General features: G+C 54.8%; 3 protein-coding genes across 3 annotated transcripts; 1 reads left to right on the top strand and 2 right to left on the bottom strand.

Annotated features, from left to right (window-relative positions):
- Positions 1–3,448: 3,448 nt before the first annotated feature.
- Positions 3,449–4,455, top strand: INS49_012211 (uncharacterized protein; the record flags this gene model as incomplete). Its single annotated transcript, XM_043172916.1, has 2 exons — positions 3,449–4,215; positions 4,338–4,455. The coding sequence occupies 2 exons, from the start codon at positions 3,449–3,451 to the stop codon at positions 4,453–4,455; spliced, it is 885 nt and encodes a 294-aa protein (XP_043022213.1).
- A 2,878-nt stretch (positions 4,456–7,333) lies between these two features.
- On the bottom strand, positions 7,334–8,580 carry INS49_012210 (uncharacterized protein; the record flags this gene model as incomplete). The annotated part of the gene is made up of 4 exons (XM_043172915.1): positions 7,334–7,428; positions 7,489–8,206; positions 8,284–8,329; positions 8,396–8,580. 4 exons carry the CDS (start codon positions 8,578–8,580, stop codon positions 7,334–7,336), a joined length of 1,044 nt encoding a protein of 347 aa, XP_043022212.1.
- Positions 8,581–11,320: 2,740 nt separating this feature from the next.
- INS49_012209 (uncharacterized protein) lies at positions 11,321–12,105 on the bottom strand (the record flags this gene model as incomplete). Its single annotated transcript, XM_043172914.1, has 2 exons — positions 11,321–11,428; positions 11,485–12,105. 2 exons carry the CDS (start codon positions 12,103–12,105, stop codon positions 11,321–11,323), a joined length of 729 nt encoding a protein of 242 aa, XP_043022211.1.
- Between the last annotated feature and the right edge of the window lie 3,628 nt (positions 12,106–15,733).

The raw sequence follows: 15,733 nt of genomic DNA, 5'->3' as shown, positions 1-15,733 counted from the left end.
CCTTCATGCGAACAGCTGGGACGGCCCGTCGATTCGTCGATGCTTTTGACTGATACCAAGTCCCGTGATGGGGGTATCGTCGTGGTGGTGGTGGTGCCCCCGTTGCATCAGAATGACTTTCAACCCGTGAAGGAAATAGACTGAATATCAGAGTGCACTGTACAGCGGTTGCCCCGGCTTGTGTTCTCAAGGTTTCTCGCTTCCAGGCACATGGGTTCTTTGAGTTACCTACCGTCCTTGGTCCGGTCACTGGGGGCACCATTCTTCATCAGGCGGCGGCCGCGAGGTTTTGCTACGTTTTGTGTATTCAACGACGTTGGAATTACAGTAGGCAGAGAGTGTGTGGGAGAGAGCGAGAAGATGGAGGAGGGTTGCCCCCGGGCCAGAGGCGTTTGATGCGCGCGAGGGAAACCCTCGTCGGGGTTTGTCCTGATGTGTGGTTTCGAACCAGTCCCCGCCGCGCCCGCCAGCCTCGACCGAGGGGAGCCCATTTCTTCGGAACGAGCCTTTGCAGGTGGTGGTTTATGCCGAAAGGCTAATAGCTCTCTGCACCCTGTCCATGTTGCCCGCCGGGTGCATTGCGAGGGGAAAAAAGTGGCGCGGTCGATCGACTGACAGATAGATAGGCAGGGTAAGTAAGATGGCCCCCGCGACGGACAGGCACCGGGCTGGCTCGTCCTCGGTCGGGCGAGACATTCTCGACCAAGACATGGGGCCACTCAGGACGTTGAGAGGCTACTCACAAGTAAATTACACGGCAGGAGGGGCGTTGGCAGGAAGGATCACCCAGAGAGCAGAGGCCCGATGAGTGTTGTTCCATCTTCCCAGCGCGCGGGCGGGGAGCGTATCCCATTCGCCAGGTTTTTTTCCGGGCCCCAGCTCGCCACGGGGGGGGGCGTTTTGACCTGACGGGCGTGACAGGCGACAGGAGGGGAGGACGTTGTTGTCTTGAGAAGACCTGAGCTGAAGCTGCGCCTCTCCCCAATCGCAGCAGTCGGTCGGTCGGCCGGTTGGGGGCTTCTATTGGGGGGGGGGGGGGACGGGTGAAGGGTGGGCAGGGTTGGCAGGGTCCCTCTGTCTGTCCTGCAACGACCTGCATGAACCACCGGGGTGCCGCACGGAACCGGGACTGGGGGAGGAGAGGGAAGAGGGCAGGGCAGGGCAGTGGCGAGCGAGCAGGCAATTCAGAATTCAGTCCCAGCAGCAAGCAGTTCACGGAGGCGAAAAGGCAAGGCATGATTAACACAATGGATTATGCGCGAACATGCCGTCCATGCCCACACCACAGCCCGGAATCTCGGTAGTGGGAAGGAGGGCCTGGTTCGTCGTCCCGCGTGTGGGAGAGCTTTGTCGTCTCGTCGTCCTCGTGCCGCCCTCGTGCCAAAGGCAGCAGATTGGGCGAGCACAATAGGACCAGGAGCAGGACCGGTAGCAGCAGTAGCAGGAGGAGGAACATGGACAAGCACCGCTTTATTACCCTGCCTTGCCTTACATTGCCTTACATTGCCTTGCCTCGCCTCGCCTACCCGTCTGCTGTGGATGACGGGAAGCAGTAGGAGAAAAACGTGTTGGGCTGGGATGGCGGGCGCGGGCTGGGGGCAGAACGTGCCTTGCCTTGCCTGCTTGCTTGCTTGCTTTGCTCACTCCCGCTGCCTCATGTCCCAGAGTTCCCCTTTCCCAGTGCCTCCCCAATTTGCGATCATCACTTGTCGGATCAGACAGCCTTGAATACGACGGCGACGTACGTGCGCAGCTGCAGCATCAATCCCGCACCCCTTCTTGACACAGCATGCACATCCTTTCCCTCCTGGCTGGTTGCCTTCCCGCACTGCATGACGCCTCCCCGGGAGGGAAGGGGGCGGGAGATCAGTCTGGGCTGGGCCCTGGGACGGGACGAGGGGTCGGCCTGCAACCAGAATCGTGGAACAGAACACACTGACCCTGTGGTTTGATCGGGAGTGTCCCTCTCCTTGGCTTGGGCGGCCTGGGCCTTGGCCCTTTGGGCATCGCCCCTGGACCCTGTCTTGTGATGCCCATGCCCCCATTCTATCCGGTGTGATATCTCTGTGTGTGTGTTCTGGTCCAGCCTGGTCGTGTCTGGTCCTCTGTCTGGTCTGATGTGCGGGAAACCTTGATGAGCACGCACGATGCGAGGGGTGGGTAAGAGAGGGGAATAACTACTTCCACCGCAGGCTTGCCGGGCTACCCAGCATCAGCATCTCCGAACTGCAACTGCCGTCGTGCTCCCACCATGACGGCCAAACTTGGGATGGTGCTCGCAGAGCACAACACAAAAATACAAATGTATGATTGACAGTGCAGCATGCTGGACGACCGAACCTTGGGGCGGGTGTGCAATCAGATGAGATGCGGGTTCGCAGATATGCTTCTAGGTAGTCCCGGGTTTCTGGGTTCTGTTGTCTTCCTCTGCTGCTGCTGCTGCTGCTGCAGCTGCTGGTGCCGGTAGCCCTGTCCTGTCCTCAGCTAGACAGCCGGCCCATCAATCAGACTCAGGCTCGGTGAGACTCAGGCTCTGAGCCAAAAAAGAATGGAAACCCTGCTGGCTGAGACTGAGACTGAGACATCCCATGACGGTCTGAGTGCCGTGCTGTGCTGTGATGTGCTTCGCTGCTGCTGTCAGTCCAGGCTGTACGGACACCCCTCCAGCTCCCCAGCCCCATGCCCGAGCCCCAGCCCCAGCCCCAGCACACCCCCAAGCCATGTCGATGTCAACTGTGCATATGCCTTGCAGGGCGTGTTTCGACGCCGTGATCATCGGCAGGCGATGCTACACAAGACGGAAAGGCTGGAGCTTCTCTCACACACACACTCTCAAGGTCAGGCTGCAAAGCGGAATGGGACCAAAAAAAGTGGGAGAACGGGCGGCAGGGCGCGCAAGGTGACGGGGATCCCGTATGTATGAAATAGAGGGGTTTCCGTCCCATTTCGGACGGCTTGCCGAGAGGCATAATCCGACTGCGACAACGAAACCCCAAGTCATGGGACTGGCGATGCTGTGGTCGTTATGAGTCGTGGGGGAGAGACACGTACGTCAGCGTGGAGAGTGAGGCCAGAGAATTGTGAGTGAGATTGTGAGCGGGAGTGTGAGAGAGTGAGAGTAAGATTAGATGGGTGAGATTTTGCTCATGTGATTTCGCGAGGCGGGAAGACGGCGGGAAGGGATGGCGCCCCTCGACGGCGCCACTAGGACGTGCGGGACGGCCGTGTCGTGGCGTCACCCATAGCAACAACAAAGGCGGGCTGAGATCCTTTCACGACAACGCTGGCCTGCTCTCTAGAGTGAATGAGATTCCAAAGAACCAGCCATCTTGTCCTCCGACGACGGCTTCTACGTTGAGATGGGAATGGCCGTGATCAGACCACCAGGATCAGTGACGAACGAGGTTTGGCCAGCCGCTTGAGAGCCGCTGTCCTCTACGCAGGAAACATGCCACCGCCACCAAAACCAGCCCTTCCCAAGGCAGCCGAGCCCAAGTATGGCCGGAATTTCGACCCGTGGAACTCGGTCGCCCTCGGCCACCAGCGCGCCGAGACCAAAGGCCCCCAAGGCTGGCGGGACAACCGCACGTGGAAGCTGCAGAACCAGCTCGCAGGCGGTCACTCGGGCGGCGGCCGGCTGTCCGACCGTGTGGGTGCTGGGTCGGAGGACTTTGACGAGCAGCGGCAGGTCCTCATCCCCAAGGAGGTCAGGGCGAGGGCCGCCAACAGCGTCATGGACATGCTGAGGAAGCCTGGGACGATGACCCAAGGTAGCAGCGGCAGCAGCAGGCCGGCGAGCAAGTCACATGAGAAGCAGCTCTCCAAGTTGGAGGGGGAAGGGAAAGACGAGGACAGCCACGACAAGACAGAAGAGAATCCCACGGCCTCGTCACAGCAGCAAGATGGCGAAGACGGCGAGACCGCAGCGAGGGCAGAGAGCCAGAGCAGCACCAACAGCAAGATATTCGACGGCCTGGTCATCTACGTCAACGGGAGCACTCACCCACTCATTTCAGACCACAAGCTCAAGCATCTGCTCGCCCAGAACGGCGCCCGCATGTCGATACACCTAGGCAGGAGGCAGGTCACCCACGTCATCCTGGGAAAACCCTCGGGCCCCAACGGCGGTGCCGGTGGCGGGCTGGCCGGCGGGAAGCTAGAGAAGGAGATACGGCGGGTTGGGGGCTGTGGCGTGAAATACGTGGGCGTTGAATGGTGAGTGAGCGGGTCTTTACTGCTTCGAATTCATCTCTGCGATGGTCGGCCGTGGAATACCCTCACAGCTCTGCTCTCTTCTTGTCTTTCCGCGTCGCAAATTTGTCACTAACGCGGAACAGGGTCCTCGAAAGCGTCAAGGCCGGCCGCCGCCTGCCCGAGGCGAGATTCACAAACCTCAAAGTCGCTTCCAAGGGACAGCCGAGTGTCTACGGCGCCTTCTCCAGGGCGGCTTCGTGACGGGGGACGCGGACGGGCGGCAGCCCCAAACGTCACGGGGCTGGCTGAACAGCAACAGCCACCTCGGGTGGACATGCCTCGAGGGTGTGGGAGGAACGAAATGTTTGCTGCGGGGAAGGGCACGTCCCCAGAGTGATATTGTCTTCACACGGGGCCCTTTGTGTACCATGACAGGCTGTGGTTCTGGTCTACTGGAGTCCTCAGGGCCTCCCCCGCTGGCGTCAGGGCACGGCATGATGCATACCTTGGTGTAGACGGGAAAGGGGGGCAGGCGCATCGCGCATCACGCACTCGCATCGCATCGCATGTGGCATGGGCCAGCTCTGTTCACGGGGAACTCGGTCGGACGGGGCATTGGTTGGCGTTTTGGGGACACGGACTCTTGCATGGAATGGATGGAAGGAAGGACGGAGGCATGGAATGAATTTTGTGGTATGGGTTGGCTCTGTTACTTTTCTGATGAGAAACTCCCTGGTATTGTCATCCGGCTGGTTGCTACCGACTTCTCTATGTCGGAGTGCATTGGCAGCTTCTATATGGCATGGTTACTTGAAATTTAAGCCACACCGGTGAGGGTGAAGCATACTCACTACCGCAACCCCGAACTTTCATACTTCTCGCTTATACGAAGCTGACCACAAATCTCGGCTTCGTCGATGTCTGCACATCCCGAGTGGAAGATCATGGGTGCAGACATAGTACCTCCATACTGTCCTCACATGTTGAGCGAGAGTGACACCGATTCGACAGTATCGCACTTGGCAACTGACTATACCTCTGGGGCCAGACTTTCGACGCCCGCGCTCAAAGCCGGACAGCCTTCTCCTCAAACTCCCTACCCTCCGCCCGCCCCTCCAGCCATGATCTCCCGACTTTGCCTCCCGGGTCGCACAACTAGATTAACGGGTCTCACCTAGTCAACTCGCCCAACCCACTGTCGCACCTCCCCTCGTACGACCATGTCCTCCCCCTCCGTCAACATACCCCCCCCCCAAACCAAACTTTCCCCGCTGCAGGAATTGCAGTAAGCAGTGCTGCCAACCTTACCCCGGATGATTTCCTTCTTGCATACGTCCGCAAGGAGATACTGTCATATGATGTTTCACGCGTCCAGATGAGGAATCACCACGCCTGGGCAGCATAATCCCAGCTGCGCTGAGGTAGCCGACCCTACACAAGCCCAGATGGCCCTCGTAATCCCACCACCTCTCGGCCATGGGGGCTGGCTGGCTGGCTGGCTGGGCCGGGCTGGCTAGTAGTTGGCTCCGGCCTGGGCGGCGACGCTGTCCCACCGGAGCACAGCAACAGCAACAGCAACAACAACAACAACGACTCCAACAAAAAAGAGACAAGGCGATGGGAGTCCCAGCGGGCCGCCCTGTTTCGAGTACAGCACCCTTCTACGCCCAGCTCTTGCGTGCGTCCCCAGCGCTGGGACGGCGGGCCCTGCGCCTTTCCGTCGCACAGGGGAAGCACAGCTCGAAACCCGACGGCGTGTAACGTGGCGAAGACAACAGAGAGAAAGAGAGGAGGTAAGCGCGGGAGAAGTACTCCATATGGCGTAGCCGGGTTCTTTCTCGTCTTCCATATCTGTTATATACAAGCGCAAAAAGTACCAGCTCCCATGGGTGATTGGATGAGAAAACCACACCTTGATATCGGAACAACAAATCTCTACTTATGTAGTCAAAAGGGGAAGGGGGGGGGGGGACAAGACAGGAACACATACCCACACATTTCAACCAGCCCGTACCACAACACACTGGACGGTGATAGGGGACGAGAGGTACTAGCGTTGTGTCTTTTTGTCCCAAGGTTGGGATGGGTTGATCGAGTCTAGCAGCGAGTCATCGGTACCTGTGTAAGTGTTTCCCGGAAGGTCCAACCTCTTTGTGCTCTTGCGACTTCAGACGGCTGCTACCGCGCCAGACGCAAATACGAGGGTGTGCTCCAGGCCCCAGGTCGGGACGGGGCCCAGAGCCGGGCTAGAGTCTTCTCTGTGTGTGTGTGTGTCTGTGTCGTGTGTCCCGGCTGCGGGTCTTGCCATGTATGTTTGGCCCTAGTCTCCTCGCCTACCCATCCCCGGGGGCTGGTCTTGATACGTTGTTGATATTGGAAAGACCAGGCTGGACCCTCTAGCTCGAAAAAGAAAAGCTCCGATCAGCTGAACGTGACATGACGTGTTGTTGTTCTTTTTGTTGTTTGCTTGCCCTTTGTGTGAAACCATGACAGCGGCCTAGGCAAAGTCAACGGCGATGATCACGAGGGTGATGGTCGTGGCGGGCTTCGCCCTCGCATGTGACAGTCGCAACGAAGACAAGCAGGTTCCGGCTCCACGACTTGCAGTCTGCGAGATCCAGCATGTCGTAGAGCCCAGATCTGGCATTGCATTTCCGCGACCAAGGGCCAACCGGTTTCTGTAGGTCGACACAGCCCCCGTCTTGCATCGCAGGTCATGCCGTGAGCGAGCGTGAGAAGCTTGGGAGACGTGATCGGGGGCGAGAATGGAGCGCTTCCCCTGTCGTGAGCGCAGCCTTGTCCGGTGCTTTCATTGGGCCCTTCCTTCGGTCAGCTTTCTTGATGCCCGTGTATACTGTAATTTGGCAGCGGCAAATTAATAACGGCAAGGCTATGGCTGATGGCCATGGACTGCCTCGCATATCGGATCACTGCGCAATGGAGATCTGCGCATGTTCGGATGCATGAACCGGGATGGGAGGTATATTCACCCGAAAAGGCTTCTTAAAACTATGCCATGAGCTCAGAAAAGAGGAATAATTCATCGTTATCAACCCGACACCTCATAACGCCGTAACACCTCCCAATCGACCGTCGACCAGAGCAAGACGGAGGCCACTTCAGTGATCCTTCAGCCACTTCAGTGATCCTTCAGCCACTTCAGCATCTGCTCAAACGCTGTGCTCTGGGCAGTCTTAATCGTGGGATCTTCGTAGTCCCCGACAACAGCAAATCCTTCGTAGACGAGTCAGCAAACAGGCTCGCCCTGTATTTTCAGGAAACCGAAAGACTTACCATGAGGGACTCCAGGGTAGACCTGGACCTCATGCTCAACATTGATCTTGGACATGTAGTCCTCGCCTGCCGTGCGCACATCATCCGGGAAGAGAGGGTCGTTCTCCACGCAGACCAAGCTGACAGGAGCCTTCAGGCCCTCAAAGTCGTCACGCGCCACCAGCGTCGCGTGCGCCAACGCCCCAGCCTTGATGTACGGCCCGGTCGTCTGCGGTCCAGCCTCCTCGTCCGCAGGCTTCTCCGCAGCAGCGCCGAACAAACCCGCGCCGCCCTGGAGCTTCCTCTCCGCAGCCAGGAGCAGGACGTACCGGCCGCCGAAGCAGTACCCCGCCGCGTAGACCCCGCCGCCGTTGCCGACCGCGTCGGCGAACTCGTCCTTGGCGCCGTCGATGACCTTGTGCAGGATGGGCAGGACCTTCTCCTCGGTGTGGCGGGCGAGCCACATGTCGATCATGAAGCTCTTGACGCCCTCGACGGCCTTGATCTTGAAGTTGTCGAGGAAGGAGCCGCCCTGGGTCGCCTGCTCCTCGTCGACGGTGGCCGAGTTGGGGGCGACGTCGCCCTCGAACAGGTCGGGCATGACGACGACGAAGCCCTCGCTCGCGAAGCGGTCCGCCTGGATCTGGTTGTTGGTGGACTTGACGCCCGTGCCGCCCGTCAGGAGGAGCAGCAGGCGGGCGGGCGCGTGGGGGTAGTCGGACGGCTTGGAGATGTAGGCCTGCGGCGTGGGGGCTGCTGATCAGTACTTGTGTCGACCGGTGCGCGTGGGGAGGGGATCCGGTAAGGCGAACTCACGTCAATATCGTTGAGCTTCCTGATCTCTCCTGTGGGGCCTGGGCCGCTGGCTGGTGGCATCCAACGTTAGCTTTCGCAGTTGGCAGTGGTTCCTTTCGGCGTGGAGGGCGACGAACGAGTGGGCCTGTCTGTCACGCAATCATCGCACAGCTTCGGTTGGGATGTCGACTCGACGGCGGAAGCAGTGGGAGCAGTGGAAGCAGCAGCTGGGGTCTCGACGGGAGCATCCTTCTGGGCGTCTTCCTGAGCATCGCTCTCGGGGGCCTTGGTGGCCAGCTCTGGATCTGTGCTGGTCATGGTCGTCGGCGGTGGCTGCGTAGGTGGTGGTGGATGGGTTCAAGTTCTCTCGCACGAGTAGCCTGTTTGAGTGATCGACGTGTCCCTTCGTAAAACAGCTGAGACGGACTTCTGGCCAGATACGAAGCTCGTAGGAATGGAAGTATGGTGAGACATCACTTGGCGGCCTAGACGTCGTGACCCACGACCCCTCGCATCTGCCAAGTACGTCACCCTACTACAGCAAGCTCTGAGGTCCTGCAGACTAGGGTCCCCCTGGACTGACAGATTTGGCACCTCAGGGTTTAACCCTCTCGCCAAACCACGTACAGTCACCCTCGCGACAAGTACGTGGAAGCAGCAAGCTGACTTAGAAGGCTGAGACTGAATTCGCATCAATTAGTGCCAGGCGATATTTCAATATCAACAATTGTGAGAGAGTTTAGGTGCGTTATCCAATAAGTAGGCCACCTCTTGCCCGGCATTAGCAATTTCGTCCACGTTTAGATTCTCTTTTAGAAGGGTGTCAGAAACCCCGAAAATCGCGCTGTAGCAGTCAGGCACATCTTCCCCAAGTCCTACGTGGTTGGGGGGGGGGGGTTCTTATTTAGACATTGTCAAGTGCCTATTCTGCTTAGACGTGGGGAGCCTTGCGATAGCACCATTGGAATACCCTTTCTCTCCGAGCGTATGTTCTCAGTGTACCTAAGTACTTGTGATTGTAATAAGAAATTGGAATGGCCATGCAATGAAACGCCACCTGGTGTCAACCAACAGTATTTCATATGAATGATTTTGGCCCTTGGCCCCATGTGATAGCCGCCAGCCTGCGCTCTCGAGCTCCTATCAGGATGCCTTTCGAGCCGGACGACCATGACCATGCAATCCTGCACTAGCTTCGCGCCCCCACGGCTTTTTTATAAACCATTTTCATTTGATCTTAGAGACAGGTCGGTCTCGCGATGTAGGATTGCGGCTGTAATCCCGTGTTCTAGAGCTGAGAGTCCATGCGGGAGCGGTAGGGAAAAATAGTCTGGGGCGACGTGACTTTTTTGATTGTGTGGAGAAGGACTTCGGCCGCATCATGTCTGCCTACAGGCTGAGTCCTCTGAACTACCTAGGTATCTATATTAAGTAGGCACTCAAATACTCTCCTTCTGATCCTCTTCATACCAGTTGCCACCTCCCAATCGCATGGGAGCTGTGCACTTTGCTACAAGACAGACTTTGGAAGCAGTGGGCCATTTGCAACTCTGGAAGTAAAGCGCTAACATGATTCTGCGGCTCAATTTTGCATGGGCTGTGGCTGTAGCTGGCCAATCGACGTCTGACAACCGCTTCATCGGCTGGTACATACAGCCAGATTCAAGTACGTATCTAGAGATATCCAACCCTAATGTATCGTTTTGCTAATTACGAGCTGGAAAGCTCAAAGAATGACTGCTGGTACTGGATGGAGCACGTCCGGGACTCTCGCGGGCGACTGTGCACCCTCCAGCAGCTGTGTGCTTCATACGGGGTGCACCTCGAACACTTTACTCTTCGAAAATGGGGACATTAAGACATGGTAAGCGCAGATGATTCGTAATTTCTAGTGCGCCTGATAGAGAAGCTTAGACAGAAGTGCTTACCTTAATCTTTCAACAGCAACTCTGATCTCAAGTGTTTCGCCATGACCATTTTCGAGACGGTCCCCTTCGGTGCTCCATCTGCCACGAATTGGGAATGTCGGCCCACGAGAGGATGGGTCGCTAGTACTCTATATAGGAACTTGCCGGCAGCACCCACGAGGGAAATAACGATCTGTAAGTCCAGACATTGAATTTCCGGACCATTGGCAAGACAAGCACTGCCTTACGCAACCAATTATGTTCGTAGTCCCTAATCTCTGTCCGGCATGTATTTAGTTGCTACCGTGAGTCCAACGACGACAACGACTTCTTCAGGCGCACCATCACCTACTTCCTCGTCCAGCCCATCAACCAGTCCGCCGGTCGCGTCCATTGGTGGCGGGAGTATGGCCTGGATCGCTGGGGCTGTATTTGGACCAATTGTGGGCCTCGGATTGTGTGCAGCGGCATATTGGTTATGGAGGCGACATCGGAACCACCACGACCGAAACATGGGTACAGAGCGTGAAGCACATGGTCAGATTGCTAATACGCAGCAAATTAGACCCCGGTCTGAAAAGTTGGGAGAACACGCGGCTCCACCATTCATGCTTCATGCCGATTCGGCGCAAAGAACACCTGAGCTGCCTTAATGCTGTGGCGACAAGAGATGCAGTGTACATAGATGCTGAGCGTATAAAATGAGGAGAAAGATTCTAAACATATGTCAACAAGGGACAAGGGAAATGGAGCTATTGGTAGGCTTTTCCTAGCCACCTGTTTGTTAATCATCAAGTTTTGAGAGTTTAAAGTTGTCGGCCTAATAATTATATTCTTCCAACATTTCTATTTAATCCAAGAGACCTCTTGTAGCTGACATTTCACTGAGGGAACTTCAGACAGTGATTAGAGGAGTCGCGCATAATGCCTATCAAGTACATCACACGAACCAACACGGAAGTATTTCCGAAGTGTATACCAAAACTTTCTTTTATTGTTTCGAGCGATATATATCCTGCCACATGCATGTGAAACCAGTTCTGAATTGCAGAGCCTTCAGGTCTATTGAGGATGATTCGACCTTGATGGTTGATTTCCATCACAAAAAAACGGGCAAAGCTCATCCAGATCCAGCTTCCTGATCTCGCTCGCTAACATTTTTCAAAGTGCTTGTACCATATCCAGCCCACCAGCATATCAGGATCATCCCTTCTCAGGGCCAGCCAAAGCTCACCCTTCTCAGCAATAACATCAAACATCTGCAGTCGCATTCGTAAGCGAATATTCGGAAGACACGAAAACGTTTGGGACATACCTCTCCGACATCGTAACAAAGATAGGGATATCCTGCTTCTCGGTTGGTCGTCCCGATGTAGAACTTGTGCAAGGATAGAGCTGACCAAAGTTTGTTGTTCTTTGGATTTGATGGTCCTGAATCATCTTCGTCCTTTCCAGCAGAAAAAGACATCTGTTGAAATGCATTGGAGGTTTCCGATGAGTCAAGGGCGGACTCTTCAAACTCTCCAGACGTTGCAAACAGTCGACTGTGGCGGTCTGCTGGTTTCTCTGGTCGAAATGCAATCGGCACTCCCTCATTGGGAAAGTTCCTGCTTCGTGGTTGCAAGGACGGAATGATTCCGAGTTCTTTGATCTTTTGCTCCACACGCGTGGACCGGAGTTCACGTTCGAAATCGGCCTTAATGTCGGCCCATTCGGGCACGTCTGGCTTTCCGGTGATGCGTTGGAAGACGGTCCTCCAACTGGAAAACGACTGCATTTGCGCCGCTGTGAGTTTTTCAATCAGACGCACCGTGAGTTTTATGACCAGGTTGTGCAGGGTGGGCAACTCCTGTCGGAGAAGCGAGTCAACGGCATCAAATTCCTCAGAGATCCTGGCCAGCTCGTCGCCAGGCTTCTTTCCATTTCTCTGGAGCATTTTGAATCTCTCAAAATGGCGACGGCGATGGTTCCGGTGATCAATCAACAATATTGCTCTTGAAAGCATTGGGATGAGGTTTCGTATTGGCTGGAGCAATTTCACCTCGCTGATCCTGCCAATCTATATAACGAGTTAGCACCTTCCCGACCGAGCCTCGCTTTTCTGGGGTGGCCATGGACCTTGAGGCCGACGTACTTTTGACTCGGCAGAAAGATCTTCTTTGAGCGCTGTGCGAAAAGAGACGGCAAAATTGGTCCATTTAGACTCGATGTCTGGGTACGGGCCTGGTTGCAAACTCATAAACAGCTCTAAGGAGCTAGGGAAGACTAGGATCCTGTCACAGTAATCGTCGACATGTCCACAGTAGTCTTTGAGATCGTGAGTTAGAGAATCCAGTCTTGACCCATCGGTACGGAATCTCTCGCATAGTTCCGTGAAGTCAGCATCGTCTTGAGAATCGTCCTCGGCGTAGCCTTGGCTCTCGGACACTTCGCCGAGGGTTGAAACACCAATGTCTGATGGTCTGCTCGACAGTACTCTCTGAACTATATCGTTGCTTCTTTTCGTAGACTCAGCGCGACAAACTGAGTCTCGATGAAACCGTATGGTCGCGAGTAGTAGTTCCTTGTCTGGATGGTCACTTGGTGTCTGTGCATAGAGTTGGTTCAGCCATTTTGCGTAATACTCGCTCCGATATCGTCTGTTCGAGAGTTCGAGTAAATCATCGATTTTGCGATCTGGTACGTCAGATCTGAGTCGAACGCGCTCGTCGATCCACCTGTCGACTGATGGGCTATAACAAAAAACCCAGTCAGCTATGCACATGCGCATTGGGGTTTATTATAAAGATCCCTAGATGCACACTGCTTGTCTTCGAAACCTTTGACTTACTCGCCCCGTAGAGTATGCCATAGATAAGTAGCACCTTCATGAGTTATAGAGTATGCCTCATGTGCAGGCCCTAGTTTGCGAAAGTTCTCCAGAAATACTGGTCCAATTGACTCGGGTGCCGTTGGCAAGGACGAAATTGTGTCGACAAGCGGAACTGGAACTCCCGTGCCACTCCAATCAGACGATGAAACCGTTCTCAGATCTTGCAAGAGCCCCTCGTGCAATTTTATCAGTTGATCCAGATTTCTGAGCAGGCGACCTATTGTACTTTGATCTAGTTTGGAGACGGCCACCGAGGTTTTCTTGTAGATTTCGGCGAGGATTTGGAGTTCCCGAACAAGTGCTGCTTCTTCCTTCATGAAATTCATCATGGATACCCTTCTTTCGGAAAGCTTTGTTTTAGCCAATGGTTCTTTCGCAGCATCAAGATTAGCTCGTTGTCGGAACGGTTCCAAGAGCTCGTCTTCAGCAGCATCGTAGTTGGGATTGATAAAATCATGTAGCCCAACCAACCCGCTTATCTCGCCTGTTAAATGTGGTCCCGGCTCCTCATGCCCTTGCTTCCTGAAGGACTGCGAACTGTTGACTTCAGATTGTATCTCCTTCTCCCATGCATCCCAATCTGTTCCACTGACTTCCAGCATCCCGTCCTCGTCTCTGTTCGACTCTGCGCTTGGCGCAGTGCCTTCGCTATGAGAGCTGCGTGATGATTGGCTCGGGTGATAACTACTATAACAGTCTTCTGGCCAAGGCAAAGATCTCAGGGCGAGTTGTATCAGGTGCCGGGCGACGTGGTCCTCGGTGTTTTCGGCTGTTTGTTGGCAGAATGGACAATCCTCGATGACAGACAGACTTGGATGACTACTGTTCTCGACCAAAAAGGATATCTCCTCGCTGCTGAAGTGATTGGCATGTATCTCCCGCAGATGCTCCTCCAAGACGTCTGGCGATTCAAAGAAAGAGGGCTCATGACTTGTTGCAAAGCAGTGCCATCTCATACGATGCTGGGAGCGCATGTGGGACAGCCACTCCCTGCTGGATGAGTATAATTCGAACGGCGTATCACATTCGTCAAAGACACACACATAAGGATCAAGGTCCTTCCTTACATGCTTCCTATATCGTCGGTTTCAAATCGATTAGCTCATCTTCATAAAATTCAAGTCAAGGCGAAATTGGCCCACTCACGCCCACGCTGCTGCATTTGATGCCTGGTGCGCTTGAAGAAGGAGCCCGCAGTAATCGCATACGAACTCGTTGCCGGACTTCGCTGCTGCCGGACGTGGCGGAACAAGTACCTGATCCGACACAAACAAAGAATTAGAAGTGGCCTTGGACACCTCGGATTGTGCAATGGCCTTGCGAATCATGCTGATGTCAACTGTGGTAGCCGTGAACTGAGATCCGGCCATCTCTATCTTTGCTGTTGTCTGCGGTAGCCCAGTTGTCTTGCTGCCACTTGGTGCTGTAGTCTCTGGGGCAGAAGGCGAAACCCTCAGGTGGCGAGAATTCTGTTCTGTCTTTCGAGGCGTGTAATTGATCTGTTCCAGATTCCAAACCTTCTGTCTGGCTCTTCGATAAAGGATTCGTTTATGTCGTATGATCATTGTCTGGACTAGCCTCTGGGCCAGTTGCTCCCCTACACCTGCAGCATGGGTTCTGACGTAGAACTGATACAACCCTGTCAGGCCATCTAGTAGTAAACGGGTGAGTTCGTCGGACTTCTCGCCATTCTCATCTCGTATCATGAAATCGTCTGCGCGTTTGTTCTGGTGGCTGAAACTCGCCTTTCGCACCATGTTGGACAACCGATGCAGCCAGTCTATGCTCTCATGTATGGACTTCAGTATTTCGGATTCGGACCAACTGTCAAAAGATTCGTCTGCGTTGAATTCAAGCCCTCGAACTCCGTAATTTTCCGTAGTAAAGATGGAATGTACGGCTTCAAGGTGTCTCCGCGCATCGGAAAGCGATTCGAATCCTCGTCCACACTCCGGACATTGATGTGGTCTTTCCTGCTGACAAGTTCCGCCGTCATGCCCGTGCCCCAGATACAAGCTTATCTGCGATACTATAGCACGTGATATCAGCGATACAAGTAGATCCGACTGTCTGAATTCAAGACTTGAAGTAGCTTTCCTGTTGCTATGTTTGAGGCGGATGTGTTCTCTCGTAGACTTGTTCGTCTCTACGATTATACATTCTCAAGGAAAGCATGATTCACCTTGGACAAGCCTGTTTTCGATGGTGTCGAGTTGCCTCAAGAAAAGCTCTGCAATATCGGGGATCTCTCGAAGACGAAAGTCCAGTGAGGCATGAACTTCGGCGAAGACGCCAATATTCGACCCCCATAGCTTGAACCTCACGAACTCATCTTGAAGGGTAATTTGAGTCTGCTCACTCGCACCTGGCCCTTCGAGAAATCTTGAGTTGTCGTCTATGATCTGCGCGAAGAGATGAAGGCATCGACTCGCGACTTTGCGAATCGTCTCACCATCGTACTGTGCCATGTGGGCAGTGCTCTGCGGCAGGGGAGATGTGCGTATGCGTATTGGTCAAAATGGTCCACAGTTGCGAAGCATTTGGGTAGTCAACGTATGGTTCGAAGGTCAAGAACGACATACGCCTCAGAAATCACATGACTTGACCTTGGACCCCGCTCGTTCGGCTGGTACATATTGTGTCACCAAGGACTTCTTACGACATACATAAGCTTGTCTTTGATGTATGTGAC

The sequence above is a fragment of the Diaporthe citri genome (genome assembly GCF_014595645.1).
Source record: "Diaporthe citri strain NFHF-8-4 chromosome Unknown scaffold_6, whole genome shotgun sequence".
NCBI classification, from domain to species: domain Eukaryota; kingdom Fungi; phylum Ascomycota; class Sordariomycetes; order Diaporthales; family Diaporthaceae; genus Diaporthe; species Diaporthe citri.
Note: the sequence above shows the minus strand (reverse complement) of the source record. Positions and strands in the feature narration are given on the sequence as shown.